This window comes from Stenella coeruleoalba (assembly GCF_951394435.1).
Source record: "Stenella coeruleoalba genome assembly, chromosome: 12".
NCBI classification, from domain to species: Eukaryota; Metazoa; Chordata; class Mammalia; order Artiodactyla; family Delphinidae; genus Stenella; species Stenella coeruleoalba.
This window is the reverse complement of record NC_137158.1, coordinates 34,771,226-34,783,266: the sequence shown is the minus strand read 5'-3', so window position 1 is coordinate 34,783,266 and position 12,041 is coordinate 34,771,226. Positions and strand designations below refer to the sequence as shown.

The window sequence follows — 12,041 nt, the reverse complement described above, 5'->3', positions numbered from 1 at the left end:
GTGTGTGTGTGTGTGTGTGTGTGTGTGTGTGTGTGTGTGTGTGTGTGTGTGTGTGTGTGTGTGTGTGTGTGTGTGTGTGTTGTATGTCTGTAGTATTTTACTATGACTCTCTTTAGTTATGGTCATCCAATCATTTTGCTAGAATATCTACAGCATTCTTTTTTTTTAAATAAATTTATTTATTTTTGGCTGCATTGGGTCTTTGTTGCTGTGCAAGGGCTTTCTCTAGTTGTGGTGAGCTGGGGCTACTCTTCGTTGTGGTGCACAGGCTTCTCATTGAGGTGGCTTCTCTTGTTACAGAGCACGGGCTCTAGAGAGCAGGCTCAGTAGTTGTGCCACACTGGCTTAGTTGCTCTGCGGCATGTGGGATCTTCCCAGACCAGGGATTGAACCCCTGTCCCCTGCGAATTCTTAACCACTTAACCAGGCGGATTCTTAACCACTGCGCCACCAGGGAAGTCCCCTACAGCATTCTTTAGCCCACTACTCCATCTTATTTGTTTTAATTTCAAGATAAATGGTTAAATCTATTATTTAAAAGGAAAACCTGGGTAGTTACTGTAATTTTTACAAAATGAAAAAAAGGAATACATCTGAAAGTCATATGATTTCAATATATGACATACTCAAATACACAATATGATGAGAGCTATGTGCCTTACTCATAAATACATGTTACATATTTATCACCAAAAAAAACCTCACAGAATTAAAAACTGATTAACTCGATTCTAGTTGATGACATTCCGTCTTTATCTATTTAGCTTCTATCTATCTCTTAACACTTTAAGGCAGGAAGAATAAATTTTGTTTGTTACGTTTTCACTTAAGGCCAAAACAAAGTAAACATTAGATTAGCTTGGATTTTGCACCTGGTTAAATTATTTTATGCTCTAATGCATGAATCACTAATATGTTTAGAGCTTTTACTTTCACTGTAAAACAGATTGCCTTTGATTCAATTAAAATTCCTTTTCATAAATATGAATAAAAAATTCCTCATTTTAAAACAAAGATAGTTAAGAATTTAGGACTAGGATTACGTAGCAACGCTGATTCACAGCCACTGTGAGATTACCCGAACGGTACAAAAAATAGGGATACACTTAATAATGGATTTGTATGTACATGGTGGCTCAGAAAACTTAAAACACTAATGATATAACTTGTTATATAGTTTGAGTATCAAGAAGTAAAATAGCATTTGGCATATTTACTTAATGCCAGAAAAGAATTATTGCCTTAGATTATTTTATTAATATTGGAACAAGCTCTAAATATGATGATATTCTATTGTTTGGACACGGGTATTTTATAAATTTGACACATATTTAGAAGGTGGACCATCTTTCTAATTATTTTCACACACATAATGTGAACTTCATCATTAATAAATAGCTTTGGAGCTTCCCTGGTGGCGCAGTGGTTGAGAGTCCACCTGCCGATGCAGGGGACACGGGTTCGTGCCCCGGTCCGGGAAGATCCCACATGCCGTGGAGCGGCTGGGCCCGTGAGCCATGGCCGCTGAGCCTGCGCATCCAGAGCCTGTGCTCCACAACAGGGGAGGCCACAACAGTGAGAGGCCCGCGTACCTGAAAATAAATAAATAAATAAATAGCTTTGTACCAGTGTTTAAACATTCACTGGTAGCCCACCCCATCACTCAACCTACCTAATCAACAAAGCTTGCTTTCTGTTTTGGAAATTATAGTAAGCTAAACTGATTTGGAAGATCACATATGGGTTTCTACTATGAATTTTTGTAACCTATTCAAAGTATGACCATGCAATTATTTTAATGATTTCTTAGAATCTGCACCAGTTGTAAACAGGAAGGACAAATTCAGATTACAGACATGTTTTTTGTTTGGTCAAAACCATGCCTTAAACATTTTCTTAAATTTGAAACTAAGATTGTCCAGCCTTGTTCCCTAAAATCATTTTCTTTCAACTGTACCATCAGAAAAAAACTACCTATGTCTATTTTTATACTTAAATATTTATTTTAGTTCTACTATATTTTATTATCTCTGCATCTTTATCAATGCAATGTTTGTTGTTAGAAATGTTATAGAAAATACAACCCTGTATAATTAGATGAATTTTATGTAAAGCCAATCTTTACTCTGTTACCACCTATCCTGTACGTGATATTTGACTTATTTTGTGGGCAAAGGAAGCAGCTTTAACTTCTCCAACAGTATGCTAGAATGAAAACCTGGGGTCAGGAAGACAAAATAGAGTACTAGTTACCTTTAACTAAGAAAGCACGTATTTAAAGAACATTTTATATTTTAAAAGGTCCATAAATGATCCCAGAATTTCTGTTTTAGTCAATCAACCAATTAAACTGAAAACCATGACAGATAAATTTATAGGGAAATTGTAAAGTAGCTTTTAAAAGTTATCTAACATTTATTCAGATTAACATAAAATACAGAAAAGTAGATGATTCAAAGACCTGCAGTTTTATGGCACAAAAGTAGATTAGTAGACAGAAGTAGTAAACATTAATAGTAGATTAGTAACCATTTACTAAAATTTAAATCAAGTTATGAATTCTCTATGACTTTAACCTATGAAATTATTTTCATTTATATTAGTTCCTTCTACGTTAGATACAAAATTTCAGAATACAGTTAATAAGTTTAAGCAAAACTTACAATATTTTCTAAACGGACTGTTGTTTCCCCCAAAGAAATTTCCTAATCACTTGGATTTTTAAAATGCCTTAAGAATTATACTGGTCAAGATTCCTGAAATTACCATTTATTCACAATATTTCAACTTATTTATAATGCTTTTCAGTGCAAAGAGTGACTTTAGACTAACATATACAAAATACTTATGTATTAGATTATAATCACATCTTTCTTTTGTTTTTGATATAGAAAAATATACCACTGATAACTGTTTCTTTATTCTTTGAAAAATATTAAATTTTAAATAATTTTGTTTAATGCTCAAATTCTACAACTGCATATAATAAATGAGTTTTGTAGGATACATATGTTTTAAAACTTATTATATCAGAGCTTATATACTTTATAAACTTTATATTGGATTGATATGAGCTATGTGTTCTCAAAATTCTATTTCTATTTTAATCAGTATTTTTTCTGTCACTGCTTCTTATATTGTATTTATATAATTAAGAGTTGTTTTATCATGCAATTAAGAATTGTTTTTAACTTCTGGTCAGTGATAGTGAATATATATATATATACATGCATATATGTATGTATATGAGTAAAACATATTTTATATATTTCCAACAGATGCATTTTTCTCCTGCATTTTTATTCATTTAAATATATTTATTTATCTTAAGCCAATAAAATAGGAAATATGCTCATGAAAGAAGGCCAAGTAGTCCATCTGTGTCTGTTCATTTATCTGAGCTATCAGTTCTTTAATTTCTCAAAATATTTTGTATCTCAAGCTCGACTATCTGTTTCGTCAAATAGACTGTTCCAACTTCTTCTAGCAGTAAATACCTTTTTTTTCTAAATCCCAAGTGAACTTGTTTAAAAAAAAACTATCTTCCTCCCTCAGCATCCAAAAATTCTCCATTCACTCTGAAATCATCTTAGTATATGGTTTTTCATTTAATCAAACTTGAAAAATAAAAGTTCTACCTTTTTATTTCTGAAATAGTTTAAGTATAGTCACTGGCAGGTAATCTCAAATAAATATATATTAGAAATTATGAATGGGAAATACATAAGGAAATATATTATTCATATTGTGATTTATATGGCTCATACTTATTGATAAATTGATAGATGTAGAAAGAGACAGAGAGGTTTGATAGATCAAGGTGGAAATAACTTTCAGACAATGAAAAGATCATTGAACAAAAACAAAAAATCACGGTGTATTATTATTTAGAACCTAATCTGATTTTATATAATTTCAATCTTGTTATAAACTATGACCATAGACTTAATATTAGGATAAACACCATCTTATGATCATAAAGTAAATAAACGATATATTTTCATTGATTCTAAAAAACAAATGAACAACACTTGGTCTAAATCTGAGAAAGTGTAGCTGACATTTATGAAGCTTTTATCTAACAGCATATTTTATTTCAAATCGGCTAAGACCTAATATTTTCCATTAACTGTAAATGAGAGTATGTACGAGGAGCTAGAAGACTGCAAAAAAAAGAGTAAATGAGTAAATGTCTTGCAGGATAGACCATATAATCCTTTATAATTGCATTCATTTTAAGATGAGCCATTCAAAATTGCTACCTGTCCAACCTGCATAAGATGAGCAAACTAGAAGCATGTAGATAAATATTGCTCGTTGTGCCTAGGCAGGCCATTTTAATATCACTATAGCTGAGTTTTAGATACTCTAGGCTCACATGTCAGCTGAATTCACTACTTATTTTCTAGCTTTTTGCACTTATGGTACTTGTATTCCATATAGAAATAGAACATTAATAATTATCATTTGATGTTGTCTAATATGTAAATGAGATTTAAAATACAGTGACCATTCAGTCCTGTTTATAGAGTGTGGGTCATAAGCTAGACAAATAAAATTCTGAAAAGATTATGCCCTCATAAAAAGATGTAGCTTCAAAATTATGTCGCAAATTAAAATCTACATAATTCATCTACCTAGAGAGAGCTGATCATTTATATACAAGTAGATAATTAATTTCATCCTTGCAATAAATCCAAAATAAATTATCAACTATTTTGTAAAACACTTCCTCCTTTAACACACAGAGTAATACTAATAAAACTGGAATTTATTTAAGCCACATGTTTGCACTCAAATCATAATTTCCCAGAATAAAAAACAGAGGTTGCTTGCTAAATTTATCATTATTCCAAAATAAGTTATTTTTTCCAATTATTTTTTAACTTTTAGTGCATGTAGGGAAGTGTTTTCCAAAATATTCAATGAGTGTCTTTCTGATAATTTAATAGCAAAACTTGATTTTCTAACCAAGTTCACAAATAAGTAATAATGAGTTGTCCCAACACCAGATTTTTAAATGGAAGGAATTTGTTTTTAATTACATAATAAAACTTAAAATTTTCACATTATTTTACTTTTAAAAAACAGTATATTAAAAATGGTAGGAATTATAAAAATTTTTTAAACTTTAAATATTAATACAAGTAATATTGTCATAAACTGCTATTTAATAGATGTGATGGAAACTTATCTTTTCCTATGAGCAAAATGAGTGCTGACAGTAATTCCTTGAGGAATCAGGAGCATGAATGCTCAGTCTGGTATAGGTTATTTCATTAATCTACATAGAATGTGTATGATAAAAACAAAAAATTTAAATGAACTTACACACTAAAGCAATACTTTGCACCTTTGATTCAGCAAATTAATTGACTGCTGTTAATGGAGAACATGCAATAAGAGACAAGGTAAGATTAAAAGAATAAAAATGTCCATGGCCAAAAATGTTTGGAAATTGCTGAGTTAAGGTAACATAATCTGATTTTTTTTTATTGCAAGTCTTTTCAGAGCCTTTAATTTGTTAATAATGAATCTCTAAGAGGAGGATCTAGTACATAGTTGTCCTGACCTTATTTGATCATAGAACTCGCTTGGGTTCATTTTTTTCCCTCTAGAAGCAGCTTAGCATCTAATATTTTGTATTATACCTTATAATACGGTATAATTCATTTATATAGTGTGTATGAAGCCTACACATTTTCATTAAGCTCCAACTTCTTCATTGCTTTAGAAAAGTTGGGGAAAGCACTGATGTGGTATAATATTCCATATCAAGAATAACCCAGAGTTATTTTCTACAGGATTGAAAATTTATATTTTTATAGCATCATTTAAGATATTAGGGTAACAATTCATGCTTCTTACACAAAGCTAATTTTGTAAATTCTTGTCTCAAGAATATAGGCCAGGACCAGAAAGAAAATACAGACCTCGAAAATGTGAAATATTTACACTTACTTTTCATACATTTTAAAACAAGCTTCGATAACTTGTTTTAAAGAAAATGCCACTTTAAAATAATAAAACAGGAAGGAAGTAGTCAGGCTGCTTAGAGGCAGACACCCTGATAACAGATGAGAAAGAGAAAGAAAACTTCAGAATTTGAAACTTGAAATAAGAAATCTGAGAGAATTTCATGTGTGACCAAATGATGCTTCGCAATTTAATAATACCTGTGGCAGACACAGTCAATTACATAGCCAATAACATCTTTCTTACTTACAAAAGAACCGAGGTGGCAGTATACCCAGATAAAAGAAATTCACATATGCAGGTTCTTTTGCAGGCAGGAATATCCAGCTAAAATAATTCTAGCCAATAAAATGTAGACAGAGGAATCATTTCCTTTCTGAATTAAAAGCCAATGTCTTTTGTCTTTTGCCTTTTTTTTCCTACTGTCTTCCTGCCTGGGACACAAATATGATGCCTGATGTTGCCGTGACCATCTTGCAATAAGAATGAAAGCTTCAGTCTAAAAATAGTGTAGCACAGAGATAGAAGGTACCAAGTTCCTTGATACCACCTTCAGCAGCTGTTTCAAACTTGCTCAGCTTAAGGCTCCATTAGAACAATAATCGCCCTATTTATTTTCATAACTGTTTCATCAGATTTCCTATTAACCACATGTGAAACTATTCCTATTAACACAGGTTTGAACCTATTACTAAACTTTCAGAGGACATTATTGACGTTTATAATATTGTTACTGAATAATCTTAGAAAATTTATCCTTTTAGAATTTTTGATTAAAAATTATAAGCAAGGAAGACCATTTCATGATTAAACATTTTCCATGTAAAGAGTTAAAGTTTCCTAATATGATGATAAAATCACAATTCAGAAAACATCAGCATTCACAATAACATTCCATGAGATTGTCATATAGCTAATGTTTTTCCTCAGTGTATTTTCTCTTTTTAGTTATTTTAATATGCAGTTGACTTCAAGAAATTATGCATATTGTTTAGATGTCAAATTATTTTCATCAGTGAAAGGATCAATTGGTATTGACTTTAAGTTTAGAATTACTGCAAAGGTTCTAATTGTATTAATAAAAACCCAACCCTTAACTTTTGCTTTTACAGCTTTATAACCTTGCTGTTATCGTCCATATATCTTTCTGATGCACCTTGCTTATCTGTATAAGCACATTCCACCTGGACAACCTGCTATTCACTTTTATGACCTATACTTTTCCAATCATTTGAACATGGTATATACTAGCAGTATGCTGGAGCCAACTCACAATGGCTTGTGAGAGCCAATTTTACACCTATTTCCCAACTCCATGATCAGTGAGACTCCACCGGTAGCTTGATATTAGCCATATCGGTAGTATTTAATACCATGAAAACTGGCAATTACCACAAATCAAAGCCTCTCTCATTGTCATAGTCAGTTATCAAACAATTATTATCACACCACTGAACAATACACATCATTCATGTTAAAATTTTATGCCTTACATTGTTCATTAATTAACCGTGGCACTGTTTAATTGGTAGCTTTAATACCAGAAAGTCACCAGATTTACATAGAGTGAAGCACAAGGATTATCTGTACATGAATGCTACAATAATATGCTATTGAACATATTATTTAGTAGATCTAAATGGATTGGGAGGGCTTAATGAGATGGTAACAATGATCAGTTCCAGTGATTTGTAATTTATTCATGACAAATTTAAATTGTGAAATTGTGATCAATTTTTATTTAAAAATAGAATCTTAAGAAAAACTAAATATCACTATCAGCTACAAATGGTTAACTAGAAACAATGTCTTCAAAATGTAGGACTTCCTACTGATTCCCATTAAAATTTATATTTGATGTAGGAAATTAACTTCAACAATAGGCTGATTTCAAATTCTTGTGACCTACTCTTATCCTAAGAAATATTTTTTTAATAAAATTAAGTCTTAATGGTATACTACAATTTATTTAAGTTTTAAACTAGCTCAGATTGGTTTTTATTGAATGGAATAAAAAAGTACTTATTATAATCTTCTTTGGGTTCTTTTAAGATTTCTGAAGGAAAGGCATTATTTTGGTTGCCATAAAATCCAGACTTAATTTTACAAATGTAAAATAAAAAATACACATTTCTACACTTAAAGCTGGAATCTATTTTTTATACTATACAATGGCTTTTCTGCAGTCTTATTAAATAGTTGCTAATACCATTTTTTTTAAAAACTCTCAATTGTCCAATCAGATTAAATTAAGAGTGGCTTTAAATTGAGAATAAAAAGGAAAATGTCCAACATATCAACATTGCATCAGAAAGTATAAGTTTGTCCTATCAATAATTTCTTACCAATATAGCTATTTGTTTGCAAGTGAAGTAACAAATATTAAAAAGCAGTTATTTTAAAATCAATATGAGCATAATTTACATTTGAAAGAATTCTCTCTTAGACTTACAGATCAGGAGCAAGTGTTTAGCTTGCAACACACTTTGCTAAGGATTTTAAAAGCAGTAAGTCCAGTATTAAAAGGCTCAAGGAAGACTGTTCTCAGATCAGTCAGGTGGTCAGGTGGTTTCTAATACTGGAAAATGAAACAGACTATACTTTTTAAAAAAATGGACACTCAGTAAATGAGGTTATCAACAAGAACTAACAAGAACTTGAAGCTAGCATTGAAAAGGTAGCATTTGATTTTCTAAGCATCATTTGGACATTTAAATTGATTTAGCTAATACGCAAATATCTGGATTATACAAAAATAGCAAATAAGCTACCATAAACATGCAAGGCTCATAAGGCTTTTTTTCCTCATTGAATTTTTAATTTTAATAAAGTTTCACAAGGGTTAATGACTTGTGGACTTTCTTTTCTTCAGGTAAATATCTTTTGAAATTATACTCTATTGTACCAACTATATGAATAAAATATTTTAAAATTAAGTGTATGCACCACATATGCAGTTTAGTATCTAAAACAACTGAAGTATGTTTGGAAAGCATTCACTATTTTTGTTTGCAGCTCAAATAACTGAATTAACAAATATCAACATAAATATTTTAAATTTTTGGCAGAAGGAAGACTTAAAACATTATAAAATAATGTTTATAAAATATAAAAGCATATTATAAATTATATTATAAAAATATCTTCCAGACTTAAAACATTATAAAATAATGTTTATAATATAAAAGCATATTATAAATTATATTATAAAAATATCTTCCTAATTAAAAAATTTTGAAGCCTTAATTGAAAATTGAAGTAGTAATATGAAAACTTTGAAATCAACATACGTTTCCCTGAATGTAACTTGCTTTTGCATCTCCTTCCACAAGCGAAATTTTCACTATTTTCAACTTTTTTTGGTAAAATCACCTTAGTAATATCAGTTTCCAAAACATATCTTCAGTCAGTCTAGTGAATTGCTAAACTTATATTTAACACACCTCCCAGCACCCCCATTTTCAGTACCAATAATAGTAAGGGAAGCAGGGAAACACTTACCTAATTTTATTATGTTAAAATAATATTCAGGTGCATATTCTGAACCAACTTAGATGACAGTTGTAGCCCTATTCTATTTATAAATTTTATCATGCCAGTAACATTCAAAACCTACAATTTCACCTTTGCTTCAAATATCAAGTCCATTAATTTAATGGGGAAATCTATTTTAAAGTCATTCACCTAATTTTGTCATCTCAGGAGTAGTCAGACAGGGCACGTGACCATGGGTAATGTTTTAAAATAATTAACTTAGGGTTAAACATCTCTTGTAAAGAATAGCAGGAAACTAAGCTATATCCAGGCTGGGGGTGGAAGGGGAGTGGTAATGACCTTTTATATTTGTTATAAAGTATTGAAACTAAAATTCTGTTTCAATTCAAGGTACATTAGATAAAATAGAAAGAATTACCTTAGTTTTAAAATGCAGAAGTGTATTAATAAGGTTTTTTTTTTGTCATAAAAGTTGTCAAGTTAGTTTCTGGGCTTCCAAACAAAATTTCAAAACTAGGTATAAAATCAACTTATTTCTAACAGAGATAACATAACATTTTTACGGTGCCCCTTAGTATGCATGGTTAAGTAAAAATATTTAAAACTATAGGTGTCGAAAACCAACAGAATACTTTGTATTGTCATTTGTTTTACTAATCCTATTTATATATAAAATAGATGCTTTCAAGTTCTTTCTATCCAAATATCATATTGAAATTTCTATTGCTATTTAGAGAGCAATGATATTTTGTCTTTAAAAATATGTACATATATATACCCAACAGGATTGATATGAAAATAATTTAACTTGAATGATGTAATTATGTAATGGAATGTAAAAAATTATAGCAATTAAAGTGTTGTGATATGCTGTAATGAATGAAGTTACACTGGTTGATGACACTATATCTCCTACTCATTAATTATTTGGATAGAGTGCATTATGTTACATAGCATGAAGAAATAAAGTCATAAATTACCACTAAAAATTATATCCATACATTTTCATTTAATATTTATATTTCTCCCACATCCATAAGTTATTTTAAAAAATCAAAACAATATCAATAGCATCTTTAGTTTCCAGAAAATCTCACAATGTGGTTCAATTCTTTTACTATATACAGCTAGTAATTTTCAGGGGAAGAAAGTTAGCATTTCTAGAGAGTAAGTTTATAAGGTAAATCTGCACATGTATGGCTTGTGTCTCCTGCTTAGACGCCCAAGTGAATGGAAATATTTTTTAAGCTTTCTGATTTGCAGTTCTAAAGAGAAAGACACACTTCTTAAACATAGCTAATTAGGGTGATACTTTTAAGCAATCACCTGTTATTATAAAGCAATATACCATTAACATGTAGTGCAAATATTAACTAGAGCATTCTTTTAAATATTTTTAAAAAGTAGCCGTCTTTTTTTTTTCTGAAATCTTAGAAGGAAAAGGTGGAAGATGAATTTAATGTGATAGTAAAAAAGAACCAAATGATAGAAGTTCCTTTTCTAAGTCTGTTTTCTGTTTTCTTATAAATCTGTTTTCTTTCCTTAAAAACAAAATCCCTCCCTAAAATAAATTAGAATTTTAAAAGTGTAACAATAATAGCATTAAACAAAGGGTAAACATCTCTAATCTCATTTGTGAGAGGTATGGGAGCAGGGGTGATGTATACCTATTCATTCCTTAAACCATAAAAATAGTTACTGAAAAAAGCTAATAAATTAATCTCTTCCTGGCTATTGTTGACATGCAGTATATATTAGTTTTCTTCCTTTTCTCTCTCAATCACTTCCTTCACGTGACCCACCAGCCCACTACAAGACTACATAGGAAACATCAATCGGAAAGAACTCTTACACTAAAAAATTGACAGCAAAGGGACAGATTTACCCAAGTAAAAATGTTACTAATTTAGGCACCATGCTTATGACTAAAGGAAAAAAATGATCTATTTCCTTTATATTTCTTAAGACAACTACCTTTTTGAGCATAGTACTCTCAATCATTGTACAAACATATATAGAAAGAAAGAAACAGACTCCTAGAGAATATTTCTTTTTTTACTCATTATCTTTGTTTCACTGGCTTCCTGCACAGACTCCACTGTTTCAAGGTGTATGTAAAAGCTTTGGCCTCTCTTGACTAGACACTGTAGATTAAAATATTTTATAAAGAACATTGTTAAATTATTTTTAAAAGACACTGACTTTCCTGGGATAGTTTCAGATTGTGAAGACCTTTCTTAAGTGGCTGAGAAAACCCCCAAAATTCCAAGGGGACAATTGGAAAGAGAGAAGTGCAATTTTGTTTTGATAATTAACACAGACAAAACAAGCTGGGAAGATAGTTTCTTACAAACAATTCACAGTCCTCTGCAGTTATGGGAGAAGTAGCTACCAAGAAATTGCAAAATATTGAAGAGTAAGTGCATCACTTGGTGAAATTCTGGGTTCTTTTCATCTTGTTGGTTCTTTTTTAAGAGTCACCTCAAAGAATTTCTTTCTAATGGTCAAAAAAAAATAAAAGGAAAAGTAAGCAAAGAAAAAATACAAAGAGAAACAAGCCATTCACAGTA

At 30.5% G+C, this 12,041-nt stretch overlaps 1 protein-coding gene across 8 annotated transcripts in view; it reads right to left on the bottom strand.

Annotated features, from left to right (window-relative positions):
* GRIK2 (glutamate ionotropic receptor kainate type subunit 2) overlaps window positions 1–12,041 on the bottom strand; it is a 641,759-nt gene that overhangs the window by 128,719 nt on the left and 500,999 nt on the right. The window contains exon 12 of one of the 8 annotated variants that reach the window (XM_079938729.1): window positions 8,307–8,554. The exons of the other annotated variants lie outside the window; for them this stretch is intronic. Coding sequence (XP_079794855.1) covers window positions 8,530–8,554 — 25 coding nt within the window. The 3' untranslated portion in view covers window positions 8,307–8,529. Of the gene's footprint in view, window positions 1–8,306; window positions 8,555–12,041 lie in introns of those variants that run through there. 8 annotated transcript variants of the gene reach the window in all.